Source organism: Anarrhichthys ocellatus, unplaced genomic scaffold, assembly GCF_004355925.1.
Source record: "Anarrhichthys ocellatus isolate YVR2014 unplaced genomic scaffold, GSC_Weel_1.0 scaffold32, whole genome shotgun sequence".
Classification (NCBI taxonomy): domain Eukaryota; kingdom Metazoa; phylum Chordata; class Actinopteri; order Perciformes; family Anarhichadidae; genus Anarrhichthys; species Anarrhichthys ocellatus.
In genome coordinates this window covers 2,568,169-2,587,100 of record NW_022280062.1, presented here as the reverse complement: position 1 = coordinate 2,587,100, position 18,932 = coordinate 2,568,169, and the positions used below count along the sequence as shown (strand labels likewise).

The following is an 18,932-nucleotide window of genomic DNA, read 5'->3' as shown; positions in this document are numbered from 1 at the left end:
CCTGTGTGTTTTACAACTGAAAAACCTTAAAGGAAACTTAATGCAGTGTCTGATAAATGTGTTTGTGTGTGTCAGGTTTATATAGAAGACAGTTAACTTACCCAGTGCGTGACTGCCCTATCTTATCACAAATATCCAGAATGAGGCCCCAGTCCTCTGCTGTGTTCATCTCACTGGTTGCCTTCTCTGCAGGAAAGAAGCAAAACAACCAACATAAACGAGAGGAGAGGCGACGATCCTCCTAGGATCAGAAATAATAAAGCTTTTTGAAACAAACATTGTAGTTGCAAGCTGTGTGTGTGTGTGTGTGTGTGTGTGTGTGTGTGTGTGAGAGAGAGATCCTTTCCTTTTTTGTTAATCATACAAATGAGCATAAACAGACAAAATAACAGATGGCCCAAACAATACAACAGCTCTGCAGTAAATACCAATCTGAAGCTCATGTTTAGTTTTTGTGATGAAACTATCGGCCGTATCGATTTCAAGTTTATTTGGGATTGTAGCTTGTGCTTTTAGGAATATACTGTATGCCATTCAGTGGTGGTGAGCGTTCCTCTTCTCTACTGCACTCCTCCGGTCTTTGGCATAAGTCATCATCATTTTTTGGGACTTCTACTCGTGCCAAATCACACAATTGTGTACTTGACTTATCTTGCAAGTTACCTCATGTTTCCATAGAAATTCCCTAATAAAAGTGGTGAAAGTAAGACCTCATATAAATTTGACACATATAGTTATCCAGCCATACGTCCAATTTGTCCAGCTGCTTTTTAATCATGAAGTACATTTATGCTAAACACTGAAAAAATGCACTGGCAAACAGAAAACGTGGTCACAAGCAGGGGTGGGCGAGATGATATTATATACCATGTGAAGATAGTCAGTTGCTATACCATTTATACTGTTGTTGCTATTCCATTGGATATTTATATAAGTCTAACATCAATGTGATGAAGTCAATTGATTTTTAAGGTATTTAATTGGCTGAATAATAACAATAATCCTGTTGCATCACAACCCAGTGCAGAAATCTGGGTGTTATCTTTGATAACAAACTGAAACTTCTTTTGTTATCTGCTAAGAATCTAGTAACGGTCATGATCCATGTTTTCATTACATCCTCTAAGACTACTGTAACCAGCTGTATTCCTGTCGGACTTGAATCAATCTCTCCAAACTTGAAACTTGAACGCAGCAGCCAGACTACTCACAAGTTATTATTATTGTTATATATACACTGCAATACTGGATAACAAATACCATAATAGGATGATTTTATTTACATCCTCAACCCCTGCTTGCAAGTAGACGATCACCAACACAGAGATATTAACAGCTTATTAATTATACACAAACAGAACAAAGAGCCTGAAAATAACCAGTCAAGCTGAAATAACACCAGAGTCCAAACACACCCATCATAAGCTTTACTAAATTAGCATGCACTGCTAGTTTTGAGGGCCATAGTTTAGTACATAGACTGTTTTATATGGCACTGCATAATTAGTTGGGCGTGTGTGTACTTCTTCCAGCCCTTGCACACTGTAAAGTGACGTGCTAATGACGTGTTGAAGAGACGAAGAGATGTTAGAGTCATCATATTGGGTCGCTAACATACGATGGGATACAGTGAGATGATGAGGAGGCAGATGGCTAGACAACATCTCTGTCCCATGTCTATTAACAATTAACCTGACCAAAGAAAATATCATGTTTACAAATAATGTAACTTAAAACACACAAACACATATTGCAAGTAAAATTAACTCTTCAAATAAACTCTGTGAACGTTACTAAAATGTAAGTTGCTGCAAGCTAACAGCTAAATCTCCACATATAATATAAGGGTGCAAGCTAGTTAGCCTTAACTGCTCATTGGGCTAACAGAGCGAATCACAACAAACAAAACAGACATTAATAAACGTGGACTACAGCATGTCAGTGAATGTAGATTATAATATGTACTACGAGACAGCAGTATAGCATTAGTACCAAAGATCTTGAGGGTATTATTTAAAGTACATGCAGCTGATGAACACATACAAAGATGTATTATCGAAGCTACTTCAGCTAGCCTGCTACAAATAGCCTCCAGTTGTGATTACTCACCAACATCTTGGTCAAATGGGTTCGTCGCGAAGAGAGGCATTGCTGGTGTGTTGACAACAGATTTCGCCTTCCTCCTGTTATTCGCGTTCCCCTTTTATGTTATTTCATACAATAAACACGCATAGTAACGACAACTTCATGAATGTAAAATGCTGCTGGCTGGTTCTATTCTACACAGTCACTCCTTCGCCAGACGGCAACAAGCGAGGCATTCTGGGTAATTGAAGCCGACAGTCGCGTGTTAAATTGACTGCTTTCGCCAACTGTAATTCATAAAAACACTCACACAGCTGTTCACGTGTCTGAACTGACTGCACATTAGCGGAAATCAACCATAAGCTGCAAATTGCCCTAAAAAAACAAACATGTCATCGTCAGGTAATGGTGGTCATGTGACGGTAGCTCATCGCGTTGACCCTGCGCTGACCACGAAATCTTCTGAACCAAATGTACTCTTCAAGTCAGTTTAATCTTTTCCTCAACAGTTACGTTACAACTAATACATGTGTGTGAGTATGTGCATTCCGCCTGGAATTAATTTAAAAATAATGTGTTATCTGTCAGTACTAGTTAATTAAATACCCATAGCATTATAATAATTAACAGGGTTAACAAGTCACTGATTTAAAGAAAAATAAAGAAAAATATTACAGAGCAGTTCCACTTTGAAATGGTCACACAGAATGTATTGTACTGTACATTTATTTTGGGTTTGTTCTAAAATATATATACCCTAAATACTGTATATAGACATTTAAACATGGATATACTGTACATAACCCCGATCCCTTTAATATTTATTTCTATCTGTATGTTGTTGGGAATTTTTGCTGATATATTTATTTATACACATATAGTATTTAACATATATATATATATATATACATATACTGTATATATATAAATATATATATATATGCATATGCTTTTGATCAAGTGTAAAACACACACTCCTTCTCGCTACCCCTGTGTGTGTGTGTGTTTGTAACTAAGCACATTTACTTTACTTTACTTGAATGTACAATTCGGAAGAACAACTAAATTATTCTATGTATTTTAGGTAAAACTCTCTTGATCCCAGCAGGAAATTGACAAGCTACCCACTATATAAAGTAGACTAATTAAAATGTACTCCGCCTTTAAATAAAGTGCTCTTTATACATAATTCCAATTATATATTAGTTTATTTTAATGCTTGTAATTTAGTTTTTCTAATTAAGTAAAAGTACGTATTCCATCACTGATTAATAGCTTTATGATTATGTACTGCTATTTCATAACTTTCACAAATCTAAAGATTTAATCTTGCAAAGTTAATTATATTAACAAATTACTATTTACATATTTGTTTTAATCTAAATGATCTCATCCCAAAGTTAAGGCAGTAACAATGACTATATACAGTATCTTGGTGTTTGAAATATATGGAAGCTGCACTGCCATTTTTAATCTTGTTCTGACATAATTCCTTTCCGTCTGATTGTTGTATATTGGTTTTGTTAAAAATAGACATATATTATAAAAAGCTACAAATAAATAAAAGGATGCAGATGTGCATGAGTCTGATATAAGTGATGTATCAATTAGGAGTTGCCTTTCTTCTTCAGTTGTTATAAACATTTATTAAACAAATAAATGGCATTTATTACCATATTTAATTGGACAAAAAACACTGAGTCCACACAGTTTCTTTACCATTTTATTGTGATCCATAGGAACTTGGTAATTTCATTAAGGCATAATGGGCCTTGAGCAGATTACAAAACGCTACTCAGTCCTTCAGCATTATATGAATTGAAAAAGGTCGATCATACAACAATAACAACTGATTATGCAAATTATAAACATGTAACATTTCACATATTGTATTTGGCATAATGACTAAATCAGCATATGACGGCTACATTACAAAAAAATGTACATATTGTTAATGTGTGCCTTACTGTATACAACTCATACTGGCAGTCTAAAGTCTAAGAAATACTGTCCTTCATAAAACAGCAGCACTGCTCACACTGAGCATCTATTCTCAAAAAGAAAATTAAGACATTTGTAAAAAGGTGAAATTAATTTCTTTATTTCTATTCATTATCTGAGTTTGCAGTCATTTGCTGATAGTGAGTAATTCCTCATCATTTTCCACGGATCTTATTTCTAATCACAGTTGTGAAGTATTTGACAGTATAAAAATAGTTCCACTTTATGAACAACATCATCCTCTGATATGGATTTTTTGAAAGAGTAAAGAATGAGAAGGCAGCCAAGAAATACAACAATATGAAATTCAATCCCAACCAACAATGCATCTTTTGTGAAATATTATTTACAGATACACCTGTACAACGGCGGTTGATTTAGTAGAGCCTAAATAAATGTATCCTTCAGTACAAATACCAAATCAATACAATGGGCTGGGTCTGTGCATGTCTTTTGCAGCATACTTGTAAAGTGCCTTTAAGACAAAGACCAGTCCAAGTCTTAGTGATGCTTGACAGAGTCCTCTAGTCATCTAGAGCTCCTCCTCATGTCCTTCATTATCCTCGCATCTTCAACCTCAACTTCAGCCTCTTCACCGTTCTCCCAGAGACAGCTCACACTGCCTTCGATGGATGCTATAAAACGGGAACGTCCACTGTGAAGAGAACACATATGGTACATTTTAACATCTTTATGATGTGCTTACAGGCTGATATATTAAAACTAAATATGGTAATCTGCAAACTCATTATAATGATGAAGTACACACAGATGAAAATGTTGCACCATAGATTGATGCAGACAAACGTCAGGCCTAAGAGGCTCCGAATCATGGAAAGTTTCATCTTTTACATTTCCAGGGCAACTGAGTAAACTCTACTGATGAGGACCATGCAATGTGGTCAAAAGCTCCAGACCTTTAGCTAGATTGTTTTGTCACTGGGCTCTGAGGTTTATTTAAAAGATGGTGTAAATCCCATTTACACCATCCTGGTGATCAGAAATACCTGCACTCACTATTCATGCAGTGTTTCTCAAATGGGGGGTACTTGTACTCCTGGAGGTACTTTGGAGTACCACAGTTTCAGTAACATTTTCTAAGAACTACAGCGCTCATCTGGTTTCAGGATATTCCAATTATTATATTCAGAGTACTGAGAGTCAAACTTTGTTGAGTGTTATCTTTACATGGGATTTGTCAGCAGTAGGAAAAATTTAGAATATTGCCACCGATATACTTTAAAACATATTCACGCACAAATACACAGAACAAGAATAATTTAAAAAGGTCTCATATACAGAAGGTACTGACAGTCAGAGGCACGTTCACAGATGAAACCGATGCTGTCTGTGCAGTAGAAATCATTCCAGTTGGCATTATGGACAAGGCCAGCACAGTCCTCGCCATCTTCGTGGCCATGGGTCCAGTTATCCGGCTGGCCAGGCTTCCACTTCCTAAGAGCAACAACATGAACAATATTTATTAAAGCTGAAGCATCATACAAGGTGTTTGTTAGTTGGCCTGTTGTTTTGGAACAGAATGAAACCAGGAATCAAGTCAGAAATCACTCAAACATAGTAATTCCATCTGCTTAATTGCAGATTCATAATTATTTGTTAAACCAATTTTGCAGGTTACTCACTTGAAAACTGGTAAAGTTCCATCCACCCATTTCCAGACATTTTCCTCCTCCCTGTCAGTAAGACCCAGCCAGAAATAGCCTTTTCCTGCAATTGCATCTCTCACAAATTGCTATGGAGAGAGGAGCAAAAGTTGTTTGAGATGAAAGTCAGTTCAGAAAAAAAACAAGTCTGCGATTTTAAAATTAGGTTTGTTTCCTTCTTTAAAGTCATTGAATATTTTAAAGTAACTATCGGGCTCATATCTCGCTTACCTGTTCCTCATCGGTGTTGATAATCAGCATTAGAGATGACATGTTAGTACAAAACTGGTTGGACTCGTCAAAGTTGAGCCTCTGAGGACCAGAGGAGAAGTAATAGCAGCTGTCTCCAAACCTTCTGAAATCAGCTGGGCAACCTGGAAGTAATTATTTACAGAATATTACAAATTAAACGTAAAATCATACGTCAAATGTTATTAGAATTTGTAAAAATGTACTTAGAATGGGCCACCTTAATTTAAACATTTAACTCACCAGGTGCTGGAGCAGTGGTGACAGGGGTTTGGATCTGCCAGAACACGGAGCCTTGTGGTTCCTCTGTTGGTTTGGAGGGTTGAGGTGGTTTGGGGGGTTGGGGCGGTTTGGTGGCTTGAGGTGGTTTGGGGGTTTCAGGGAGCATAGCGGGCCTCGTGGGTTGAGGCGGCTTTAAAAATGGAGGTGCAGGCGCAGGTATCCCTGGTAGCCCTGGAGGACCAGGAGGGCCAATGGGTCCAACAGGCCCACGAGGCCCATCGTGCCCTGCAGATCCTGCTGCTCCTCTGGGCCCTGGAGGCCCCATTAGTCCAAGCAACCCTGGCTGTCCATCCCTACCAGGAATCCCCGGAGCCCCAGGGTCACCTTTTTCACCAGAGTTTCCAGGTCGACCTCCAGACCCTCTCGATCCTTTAGCCCCTGGAAGACCCCGAGCCCCGATTGGACCCTTTGGACCTGTCGCACCTGGTGGTCCAGCAGCACCTTTCTCTCCTTTAGATCCCACCAACCCTGGCATCCCTTTGTCTCCCTTATCGCCCTTTTGTCCTGGCTGGCCCATTGTTCCCTGTGGACCCTTATCCCCCCTGAGGCCCCTTGGACCTGGTGGACCTGAAAGATAGTAACAGCAGATGAGTTTGTCCGAATGTCCTAGGTTTCAAAATGATCTACTTTGGTATTTTTACTTTAGTTTACATTATTTTGCTGATAGTATTATTGTACTAGCGACCAGACATAGGTGTTATCCAGAACTTATTGTGGTTCTTTAAGATCTAAATCCTTTCATTGCTTAGAGCCAACATTTGGAGGAGTTTACCAAATGAGGGGAGATACTCTGAATTGAATAGTTTTTAAAAACAGCTGTAAAACATTTTTATTAAAGGAATTATTAATTGAAGGACTAGATATTTGTAAATGTATTTGTTATTTTAGTACATTTGGAGAAGAAATAATAAATAAAAATAAATCATCTTATCATTTGAAACATTTTTCACTATTTCCAGGATACGCACCACGTGCGTCTCATGTTCTTACCCTGCAGGATGGTGAAGTTGGTGATGAGCTGTGAGTGCTTGCTGTCCACCAGCTTCATCTCCTCCATCACCACAGAGAGGTCGCTGACCTCTTTGTCCACCCTGGCTGCCAGCTCATCTTGCTCTGCGCGCTGGTCTTTGCTATCTGCCATGACCTCCGTCACACTGACATTCATCCCCAGTATCAGGTCTGAATGTCGCATCACCGTCTCGGCGCACGACCTCAGGCCATTCAGGTCGGAGCTGATCGCACCTAGGAGCTGCGTGGCGAAGCTCATGTTTCCAGTCACACGGTCCATGTCATTCTCATGTCTGTCTAGTCGTGATTCCATCTTATCAAACTTAGATGAGGTGGCGTTATCGTGGTCTCTCTGGTGGTCCATCAGCTCATGCACGCTCTGGCCATGCTCCTCATTGAGAGCGGAGGTGTTCTGGATCTGGCTGGCTAGCGTGCTGAGCTGAGCCCCCAAGTCATCCAGAGCTTCTCCATTGGAACGCGCCAGAGCTGAGTTATTGGCTGCCAAAACCTGGAGGTTCTGGACCTTTTCCTTAAGCCACTCTGTGTCAGCCCGGGTCTGTCTGGCCGTCTGCTGCAGACCCTGATAGTCATTTTTCAGTGTCTGCACCGCCTGGCCTGCGCCTTCCACCGTCTTCTGCAGCGTGCCAAGCAGATTCCGCTGCTGGGATTGGGTGATGTTTAGTGCACTGATACTAACCTGGGTCTGGCTCTGCATGTTGACCTGGCCCTGTATCTCTGACTGGAGCCGTGCAGTGTCTGTCTGGAGGTCGTCAATCATGCCACTGTAGGAGGTCAAGGTCTGGTTGACCCCACGCAATGAGGCCTCGCTGCCTTGCATAAAACTCTGCAGGGAGACGTGGCCGTTCTGCATGTCATCTCCTGTGATCTGAAGCCCGTCCAGCAAATCCCTGTTCCTGGTTGCCCTGAGGGCGATATCGTTCAGTTGGTTCTGTAAGGCCTCCAGATCTGACTTGAAGGTCTTGATGTTACTTGTGGCATTTCCTGACTTCTCTCCTGTCTGATCATCTGAAAAGGTGACACACACAAAAATATGTTACTGTAAAGAAAACTAAAATATGGTAAAATGTCAAAGTCAAAAAGCACCTCCTTGCATTTAAAATGTTGTTCCCAGCTATCGTTGGTTAAAAAAAAAAATACATATTTGATATCCAATCTTATGTTTATGAGACTTACCTAGTTTCTTTAAGTCTGTCTCCACAGCATTGATCTTGCCTCCATAATTCTGCATGCCCTCTGTGACATTGTCCATTCTCTGGACCACTGACAAAAGAGGAACGAGAAGGTATAAATAGATATACAGACAGACAGACAGACAGACAGATAAATAGTTAGATAGTGACAATCCAATACATATTAATTGACACTGCTGTTTAATAAGTACTTTTACTTCTAAAAGAATGATTCTATATGGTATTGCTACCTTTACTTTGGCAATTTGAATACTTCTTCTTCCACTTATACATAAATATCACACCTAACATGAAAAAGCAGAATTTCCACAGCTAAACTGATTGTGAACAGCAGAGGGTGCTGCTGTATTCATTTCTCTCCAGTAAATAACTGGAAACTCAAACAGCAATTTTGAAAGCAGGATGTTGAACCGTGTGGAGTTTCCTAAATTTTTTTTGTAACCGGGCAATCTGTTGATCAATCCAAAGAAAGATTTTCAGAGTACATTCACAAATCAATGTCAAACACATGATCAATACTACACTAGTACACTCTGACTCTGGTTCCACTTTCTCTGTCCACCTCACATCTGCAACAAGAGTCCATCTCCTCTCTTCCACCGTTTGTTTTTCTCTCGGTATGTGGGCGCCCAAAAACTGCACTGGAAAACATCCCTGGCTTTCACTGTTATCATTCCAGAAGTGACAAATACACGAAACAATAACATGCACTTGGGACAAAAAACAACAAAAACAAATGGAGCCAGTTTTAAAGAGATGTTGGTCTCTTCCTCTAAAATGCTCATTTCTTTATCTTTTTCAGCAGTGACAAATACTGTATTTGTTGCCCATACTTTCACTACTTACAACCTGCCCCTAAAAAAGTGATGTATGTCTACCCCACAGTCCTGTATTGGAAAAGCATTGTCGAGTTATAATAAGGTTGCTAATTTGAGTAAGGTTTATTGGCTACCTATTGTGAAGTTATGAGCCATACTTCAGCAGTTACCCAACATGAGGCCCAGCAGATTAATGCTGATCAATGCTGCAGGAGCACAAACTCAGTGACGCAGCAGCGAAGATGTTGATCAGTGCAGAAAGCTCTATTTATGTTTGCTGGTAAACTACTGCATGTGCTGTTTAAAGAATGCAGAATGGAAACAACACAACACACAGAAAACAGCCTTCACTGGTTTTCTTGCAAATGATTTTGGACACTTGTAGCCCTTTGTGAGTCAACCTGTGGTTCATGAGGCAACAAATTGCAACCAAGCCATAAAATCTCCTCTGGGTTGTTAAGCCAGGGCAGTCGCTGCATGGTCATCTGGTAGACATTAGAGCCAAACCACCAAAATCACATGGGCTTCACGCAAACACAGACCCAACGCTGGAAACCCCAAACAATCCTGACAGCACTCACAGGGCACGATTTAGATTTAGATCCTAATTTGTCCACCATATTTTGATGAAAAGCATTCCTCACTGGATGAATGCCTCGTGTTGTCTGTCCAGGTCAGGGCGCCTGTGGAACAGGTAGAACTCAGGGATATTTTGAGGTTTTCTATGATAGATTGGGGCCACAAATGTGGGAGACTGAATAATACACAAAGTGCATTCCATATTGATGGTGGAATTGCTTTCTGTTTCTATTCAACATCAATGCCCTGCTTCAAACAGGGAGACATGGCAAAAATGGGTTGCAGTCAGGACAATGTTGCAAAACAACCATGTTTCCAATCTGGAGCTCTCCAACAGATATCAATTCAGGTGAAAGTAAACCATGTGTTCTGTCCCTTCAAGCGGTAAATCTTAGGCTGGACTCTCTGACTTGTTTGGATTTAGTTTTACATTCTGTTGCAGAGATATGACCCTTTGACTTTCATCACACCTCAGAGAGAAGGACAAAGATAGAGAAAGAATGCACACCGGGCACATCCTTCATTTACTGTATATGTTCATTGAGAAATTGTCAACAAACATCTATCTATACAAGTAATGCTTTGAGTTAAATGACAGCATCAGCACGCTAAACATGCAAACAATGACAATGTTGACTGGTTGATGTTTCACAGGCCATGTTTCCATGGTTACAATCTTAGTTTAGCATGACAGCATGCTAACATTTGCCACTCTCCAATGTAGGTTTTTAGTCTTCAACCAAAGTATTGGTCTAGTTAAGGATCGTGACCTGATTATGGTGCTAGATGAAAAGTCAGGAGATCACCAAAGTCAGTAAGATGCATCCTCTGGGGACCCTGAATGTATGTACAAACATTCAGGGCAATCTGTCCAACATTAGGCTAAAACAACAGAAGATTAATATAAAATAAGATATCTTATCCCTCATTGATGTCTTAAGTGTGCACAATTTAAGATTTTTTTTACTTTTAAAGAACTTTTGGACAAGACCAGATTTTAAAGAAATGGAATTGTGAAGATGAATCGACTGCGACTCTGAAACACACTCTTATTGTTGTCTTATTTGTCTGTGTTGAATGTAAAATTATTGAATTGTTATTAGGTCAAGTGTTGTAGCAGAAACATGAAAAACACAGTTCCGTTTAGTTTAGACCTACCTTTGTATCCGAGGACGGCCACTGCTATGGTGAGCAGGGCACAGAGCACATAGAGCAGTGCAATCGCCGCCCTCAGCGCCCAGTCATTTTTGCACTTCGTGCACTCCGTTCCCTCCTGAATTCCTGCAACATACAACAGAATTTGAGTCACAAACCGGTGTATAGTATTCAGTAGGTCTGAGCAGTAGTAACTCAAATGTTGTGCAAGTGAGTTAATAAAAATAAGGTTTTCATTAAAAAATGGGATATTGTTTCTCATTTCACAACTAAGTTTATTTCTGCATGTCTAAAGTGGGACACGTTGTGCCTTTCTTCAGCCAAGTCTCAATTGAAAACATTTGCCCTCGTGAATGAAATACTCAATATGAAACTCTAAAAAACGCTGCACATGTGTTCGCCATACGACCCAGAAACCGAGACAAAACAGTACCATTACACTTTCTGTGTCATTCCTCGTTGCCATCCAACCTAAAATCACAGTGCAGTGAAATCTTTGGGCATTCATGTCACAGATGTTCACTAGTCTTAACCCTTTGTCCTGAAAACAACCAACACCATGTGATACAATGCTAAACATCATACTATAGGCAGGATGTTTACTTGATTTCATTAGAACTGACCATGTAGACTCTGGCGAGCAGAGTGAGAGGGCAGCTGGTGCTTCACAACGGGCAACAAAGATCTTTGTGCAGATGGAACAAAACTTAAATCAGATTATAGAGGAAGAGAGAATTTCTGGAAACATGTAACACTTTATCAGACGGGAAGGTGGACTGAGCAAAAACAAAACGGTTTATCGTACACTTTTAATGTTGTAAGGACGAACTTGTCTAAAAGTGACAGTGAGTAGGATTTGGTGGTATCCTGCGGTGTGGGTGCAGATTGCAACCAACTGAATACTCCTCTGCTGACCCCTCCCTTTTCCAAATGTGCGTAACGTGAGCCGCCGAGTGCAAAACCATGGTAACGCTGTTCACCTCACTCCAAGGCCATCCTTACCGAAATAACACTATCTTAGGAGCAGCGGATGTTTTTTTCAGCTAATCTGGCGGTTTGATTACAACCTGTCTGATCACTTGACTGCTTGTGCACCATTTTGCATTTATTTAATTTACAAAACATGGCCCTTGGCAGTTTGGGTAAGTCAATTGTTGACATCTTCACATGACTTCAGAGTATCAGAGGCCTGTCTCTGTCCCTTTAAGTCATGTCACCCGTGATGGGACCGAATGTGTAGCCACAACAGGCTCCATCCTTCCCAGCAGTGGGCCCGGACCACCAGAGGGGTACTGGACCCACACATCTGTGCAAACATCACATCTGACCACCTCAAAGGGGCCCAGCTTTGGACCCAGACACAGATATGCAGGCCGCTGTTGTCCTTATGTATGCCGAGCGCCTCATGATGGGAGCCAGTGTGGCGAGCTCCATCAGAGAACCCCCCCCACACCCCCCCCACTGGTCCTGACCACATGCTGCTTAAAGGACAACATCACACCATGTAAACAAGCAGCAAGCAGCCGACCTTTCGCAGGTTCTGGGTCAAGAGCTAAGCGGGGGGTGGCATTTCTGTGTTCATTAGAGTTTGAACATGGCGGCAGTATCATATGTGTGTATCTCCTGCTTTCAGGTTCACTGAATTTCAAATAGTTTCTCACAGTCAAACTCTTTCACCCAGACTTATTGCCCTTCATACTTCAATAATTAACTTTTCTACAAACCCCCCACTATTAACATAAAACAACAGATTCTTCTCGGTACAATGCCCTCACATACCTTTATTATTACATGTCAGGTTGTGTCGTAAAACACAGAGCATGAATCGTAAAAAGCATCACCGTGACATTTCTGTCATCAGTCGAGTCGTCTCAAATTATGCTGATGACTGCACTCATGTTGATGTTTTTCAAGAAAAAAAGACCAAATCTCTGGTTCTGCTGCATCAATTTAGAAAACGTTCTATTGTGAATCTGACATTTTTTAGGAGTAAAATTCTGAATCCGTGGTGAGGCGGCAGCAATGGAAAATGCTCCGTCACCTTTAGATTCTGACTTGGAACATATGGAGGTTCAAGCTATTTGGTCATCATGGGAAACGTTTGTGTACGATGGTAAAATCATAACCAAAGATGAAAGAGCCTTAACTGTCAGGACTTCAACTTTAAAGTTTCTTGAGAAAACAACATCACATACTGGGCTGTAGAACGTGGCAGGGACAGGTTTCTCACAGCAATGATGCTTCCACTGAACTAACATGGTAACTCATTCTGGGCAGAGCAGCCAGTGGCTCCATTCAGGGTTGCAACATTTCCCTACTGGAGTGTTTTCTGTTCCCCTAATAGGGATTTTGCATAAGCAATGCAGTAATGATGTAAGTAAGTAGCTGCACTATTCTGTTAAACGGAATCCAGAAAGAAAACAAAACTACTGGGGTTCTTTATTCATACTAGATGTGGGCCAAGTAGTTATTTGATGGCTTCCTTTGTCATAATTACATCCACAGAAGATGATAAAGGTATGATAATGTAATAATTATGGTAAATTATAGTAAACATTTCTGAGACTGAACTCCTACTGTCTATCCTGATGATGATAACCTAGCACGCTACATACAAGTCTTGGACAATCAAAATCATCATATACAATCTTTTCAAAGCAAATTCCAAGGGTCATGAACATTTAGATGGAAGAAAATCTTCTTTGCGTGTGCTGCCTACTCAGCTTTGTGTTACAAACCCCCATGATGTACCTCACTAGCGTGCCATGTTTCATATCCAAAGGGCTATTGAGACTTCGTGCTGTCTACGCATAAACTACCAGAGTACATAAACATGCTGACACATACAGTACATGTCATGAGCTGACTGAAAACACATCGTTTAGCTAAACGACCCAGTGCAGAACGAGGGGGGGGGGGGAACTTAGCCTGTTGAGAGTTAAGGAGCTGGACGGAAGCCAGGACGTCCCAATCAGCAAACTGGAATCCAGCTAGATTATTCCCAAGACGTGCATAAATGCAACAAAAGTGTAGAAAGAGCAGAGGTAACATGGAGAATACTGTACCTAACATATCATAGCTGTCAAGTGAGAACCATGTAGCTCCAGCTTTGGCCTGTTTTTTAGTATCTACATAATCATTTATGGGCTGAGTTTATGGACCAAGACAAAATAAATATCCATGAGATATCATGACTTTTGGTACCGACATTCATGTACAACAGCGCCATCATCAGGTCAAGATTAATTTATCAAATACTTTGCTTTATGACCTACTACCTGCAAACTAATGACACCATCAGCTGTACTTCATATTTAGTGATAGCAAATATTTGCATGCTAACAGGCTAAACTAAGATGTGAACATGGTAAACATAATACCTAAACATATGAAAATGTGCATGTGAGCATGTTATCCTGCTGATATACGTATTTAACTCAAATGACCATTGTGTTGAAGTATACAGTACTCAGTAGTCATGATAAAATACAACAAAGACACTGTTTTGAAGCAACAGCACCAACATAGATATCCCTGGAGCATCTCCTGGAATGTGACCAGCGTGAGAGTTGCACAAATAACTCATACTAAGCAGAAGTTATGGTCAGTTGTGGTTCAGCTTTGTCGATGTTAATTATCTCACAGCTGAGAAACTGAAGAATAAAAGCAGAGAAACAGCGACAACGAGAAAAGAGGCAGAGCGAGTAAAGATGGGGGCAGTCCAGAGCGGTGTCTGTAAAACAGCTGTATTTCATTTGGACTCTGAGTCAGTCAAAGAAAAAAAAAATTCCCAACACTTATTCCCTTATTCCATGTACCTGCCATGAGACTTGCCTGCAAGCCTAGTCTCACTCCTGGCTGGAAACTTCCATGGCAACACAAAGAAAGCCTGTACAGACTAGAGCCTTTTTGTGTGAAGACTCTTTGTGCAGAGTGTTAATACTATGTTATATACAGTAACTGGGTGGCTACCACAGCCGGATGTGGTCATACAGACAGGCCATGCCTCTCCACTCCACCTGGATCAAGTCTGACGGATTACAATGCTGCCAAATGCTGAACTTTCGACTCACATTGCGAAAGGGAATACACATATTTTTGTTTTAAGTAGTTACTTACTACTATGTGGTATTTTTCTCCAAATGTACAAACTGTCAAAAGTACACTTACATCTAATTGTGGCTCAAGTTACAGTTTGTAATTTCCGTAATCAGCCTCACTGAAACAATTTGATTTAAAAAACTTGCCTCAACAAACCAAAGCAGACATAAAAATATATATTCCACAAATCACAGTGGATCACTGAAGATGAAATGCAATTTTCAGACACACAATAATAATAATGTTTTGTTTTTTTCATTCCTGAGTTAATTTGCCTCATTACTCCAACCCACTTGAATGAAGACTTTCAATAAATTCGTAATTCAGAAATATAATACTGCTGTCTTGGCTAGGCATAAGATTCCCATTCAAAAATATCTCATGTATAGTTGAAGGTATGGACAGATGTGTCCATGTTCTACACTTGAATTTAGGTAAATAAAATGACTTAATGGATTAATGGCCTTCTCCTTTGCAATACAATGCAATTTAGACAGATAAGATTTATGTAATTATACTTATTAGTCTTCCCCAGTGCAGCTTGGGCTTGAAGAACTTGTACTTCCGGCTTCTTTCTTGAGACAATGTTGAACCTTTAATTGAGCTAACAATGTGCACTGTGGTCGTGGTCGTGGTGTCCCCCTCTGGCCTTTATAGCTACCCCAGTAATAACAGCCGCCAACTGGAATGTTAACAAGTAAACACTCTCAAACAGGGGAAGTTACCACTAAGACAAATTACTAAGACATTAGGGTCCCTGAATTGCTGAGCTTGCCTGGGCCGTGTTTCTTTTCACTCGCTGCTAACAGGTTTATGACACTTTAAATCGGGCCCTGGTCCTCTACAACATCTGGACCTTGTTACAGTAGAGCCAAATCAAAGGACACATGCAAACAGTTGATACATAATCCCCTCATGCCTAGCATCATAAGAATAAAGGGTGCGTTTTTTTAAAAACTTTGTCTTCTGTGGGCTATTTCGGGTGTTTTTATAAGAAACCTTCACCGTGGTACTCACGATGAGTAAGGAGATCAGTGGTTTACAGCCGCCAGAGATCTGTATGTTGGCTTGTTAAAGAAAAATAACATGACCGAATGTCTGAACAGGATGATATGCCCTCATTTCACATACTCACACATGCACACAAAACACTTATTGCCTAAAGCTGACAAGGCTGAACAGTGTCCTTTGAAGGCCTTGGTCATAGACTTTAACATAAACACCATACTGGGATATGCAGCCCAATATGGGTCAGCGTCTCTGGAAAACATCCTCTTCAGCATGCTATTATCCCTCAAGTATTATACTACGTATACTAAAAAACATACTTAGAGACTGTACACAAATTATTAGGGCGGGGTAATTTGCCGAAGGCACAGAACGCAGTACTCCGGTGGGATGAGAGGAGGTGGACTCTTGTTTACATCGATGATGCTTGGTGCTCAAACATGGTTTGTTGTATTCCTCCTGATGCAAATATAGAAAGAAATGCACTAAAGTAATGCAGAACTGTTCTTTGTTTTGTGCCTTTTTTATTGTTGTAAATGGGCTACATTTGCATTTTGCTGTGTATCCCTGGGTTGCATAATGAATATAAATGATCCATGGAACTGAACTTTTTGGGAGAGCAGGGGAGGATCTTTGAACTTTTTCTCATCCCAGATTCATTCTTTTTTTGATAATCAAATGTTGCTTTCATTTTTATATTTAATGATGTGCTTTTGGAAAGAGGTCTGGAAGAAATGTCTCTCAACACGGCCAGCTATGTGACTCAGGCATCGTGTTGATTTGAGGAAAAGTCATATATCTGATCTCATACATATCAGTCTGTAACATTATCTGATACAATTCATATACAGTATTTCCATGAAGTAGAATCCAGGGTGTTTCACTCATTCTGCAGCTGTAATAACCATTAACTTGGCAGCTCTTTATTCAAAAATAGAGAGGCTGGTATGAGGTGTAAAATAAATGCTAAGGGATGGTCTTACTCTTTTATAAATTAATGAATAAGATTCAACCACCGTTCCCACCCCAATCCTTTTCATACTGTCCCTTAATTTGTATATTTTGTACATATTTTGTATAATTTGTATACCTTAAAAAGATTTGACATTTTTTACTTGATGAAAAATCTTTTGACGCAAAATCTCTTTAACAAGTTTATATACTGCTCAAGAGCCACTGCAATCTTGCCTATCGCCACCTGCTCTTTATGCCCTATATAAACTTTCAAAGATTACATTTTCCCTGCAAAGTTTATAAAATTGCAATCCCCACAAGTACCCTGGCATGCTTATAGACAGTTGGAAGTTTCATGGAAGTTGTGCAACAACAACAGTGAAACATTTGGAAATAATGAGTGGTGGTATATCCGTTGACAGAAGCGTGCAAAAGGAGAAAAATGGCATCATTCAGTGGAACACAGTTCACTGTTGAGGGAAAACTTTATGGTGCATTTCTTGTTCGCTGAGCTGGCTGCTGTTTTTTTAAAGTGCTAAAAGGCACAAACAGCCTAATTGGTAGAGAAAACAGTTAGATGGCCTGTAAAACAGGGATTCAGATCTAATGAAGCAGTGGACATGGAGCTGATTAGATCAGGTTTTGTCCTCCCATCTGTGCTTGGTTAGAAGAAGACAGACTTTGACAAATCGGTCCTACATCGTAATCTCAAGAGACAGACTTTTAAGCATGCAAGTGTGCCCCATAAACAAACCTGCATGGGCCACTGTATTAGGGATACTTTGTAAGGCAGGATTGGATATCAAAAAGCTCTTTGTGTCCCAGTCAGCAGTTTCCATCAAAGACTAAAATCTAGGTTCACTGTGTGCCTCTGGTCTCACTGTGGATGGTGAGATTTGGAGATAAATAGTTGGAGTCCCTTCTTTTATAAAGTTTCAGGGATGTGATGTCAGTCCACCGTGAGCTGGCAAGCAGAGATGGTGTTGACAGGCAGGATTTAAAAAAATGTAATTAAGAATTAACACTCTGTAAAATGAAACTCAAATAGCACCTGCATCTACTTCTAAAACATCATCTAAAGCAGGCCCATGCAAGAAGGTTTACTTGTGCAAACACACTAAGGACTTATTCATTTATTGTAAGCTATATTTCAACGCCAAAATTAAACTTCTCTCATCACTTGTCATTCTAAATAAGGATTATGCATCATGATGGTTTTACTAGATGATTGCTTTTTATTTTATATGCCTGTGCTGTAAAATTGAGCCTGAACCAATGACCTGGAGAACCATTTAATCAGTATTGTGCTGAGAAGAGACCACTGGACATAGATATGCCGTGGTTCTACTAAACATGGTCTAGGTTAGTCAGTTCAGCCTGATAATCAGTTGTTACACACGTGAATACAAACCAACACTGTTTTAAAATCATCAAGTTTCCGAAGGTTTGAAAAATGTACACAAAAAAAAGCATGATATGGTAATTTGATAGTATCTTCAGCATTCAACATTACAAAGCTTTCACTCTCATCTGGAGCATTACATTTCCAACTAAAATGAATAAAATTTACAGTAACAAAATGTGCTCCTTTAAAACAGACATTTAAATTACCATCATTCACATCCATGAATTTAGAAAAACATGGAAACCATAAACTAAATTTATTGGCCTGCGAGGAGAGCTAGAGACCCCCTGGCTCCTCCTGCTCATGTTCCAGTGTTGGCATGTCGAAATGAGGTAATTTCAAGTAAAACCGGACCATGTGAACCTCAGAGAGAGAGAGAGAGAGAGAGAGAGAGAGAGAGAGAGAGAGAGAG

At 40.0% G+C, this 18,932-nt stretch overlaps 1 protein-coding gene across 1 annotated transcript in view; it reads right to left on the bottom strand.

Moving 5' to 3' along the window:
• Window positions 1–18,932, bottom strand: part of LOC116393021 (collectin-12-like) — a 39,614-nt gene that overhangs the window by 7,796 nt on the left and 12,886 nt on the right. Inside the window, exons 3-12 of the mRNA XM_031864899.1 lie at window positions 11,056–11,178; window positions 8,484–8,570; window positions 7,272–8,315; window positions 6,243–6,848; window positions 5,982–6,124; window positions 5,730–5,839; window positions 5,399–5,541; window positions 4,663–4,721; window positions 2,110–2,200; window positions 102–186 (exon numbers count right to left, since the gene is read on the bottom strand). Coding sequence (XP_031720759.1) covers window positions 102–186; window positions 2,110–2,200; window positions 4,663–4,721; window positions 5,399–5,541; window positions 5,730–5,839; window positions 5,982–6,124; window positions 6,243–6,848; window positions 7,272–8,315; window positions 8,484–8,570; window positions 11,056–11,178 — 2,491 coding nt within the window. The remainder of the gene's footprint in view (window positions 1–101; window positions 187–2,109; window positions 2,201–4,662; window positions 4,722–5,398; window positions 5,542–5,729; window positions 5,840–5,981; window positions 6,125–6,242; window positions 6,849–7,271; window positions 8,316–8,483; window positions 8,571–11,055; window positions 11,179–18,932) is intronic.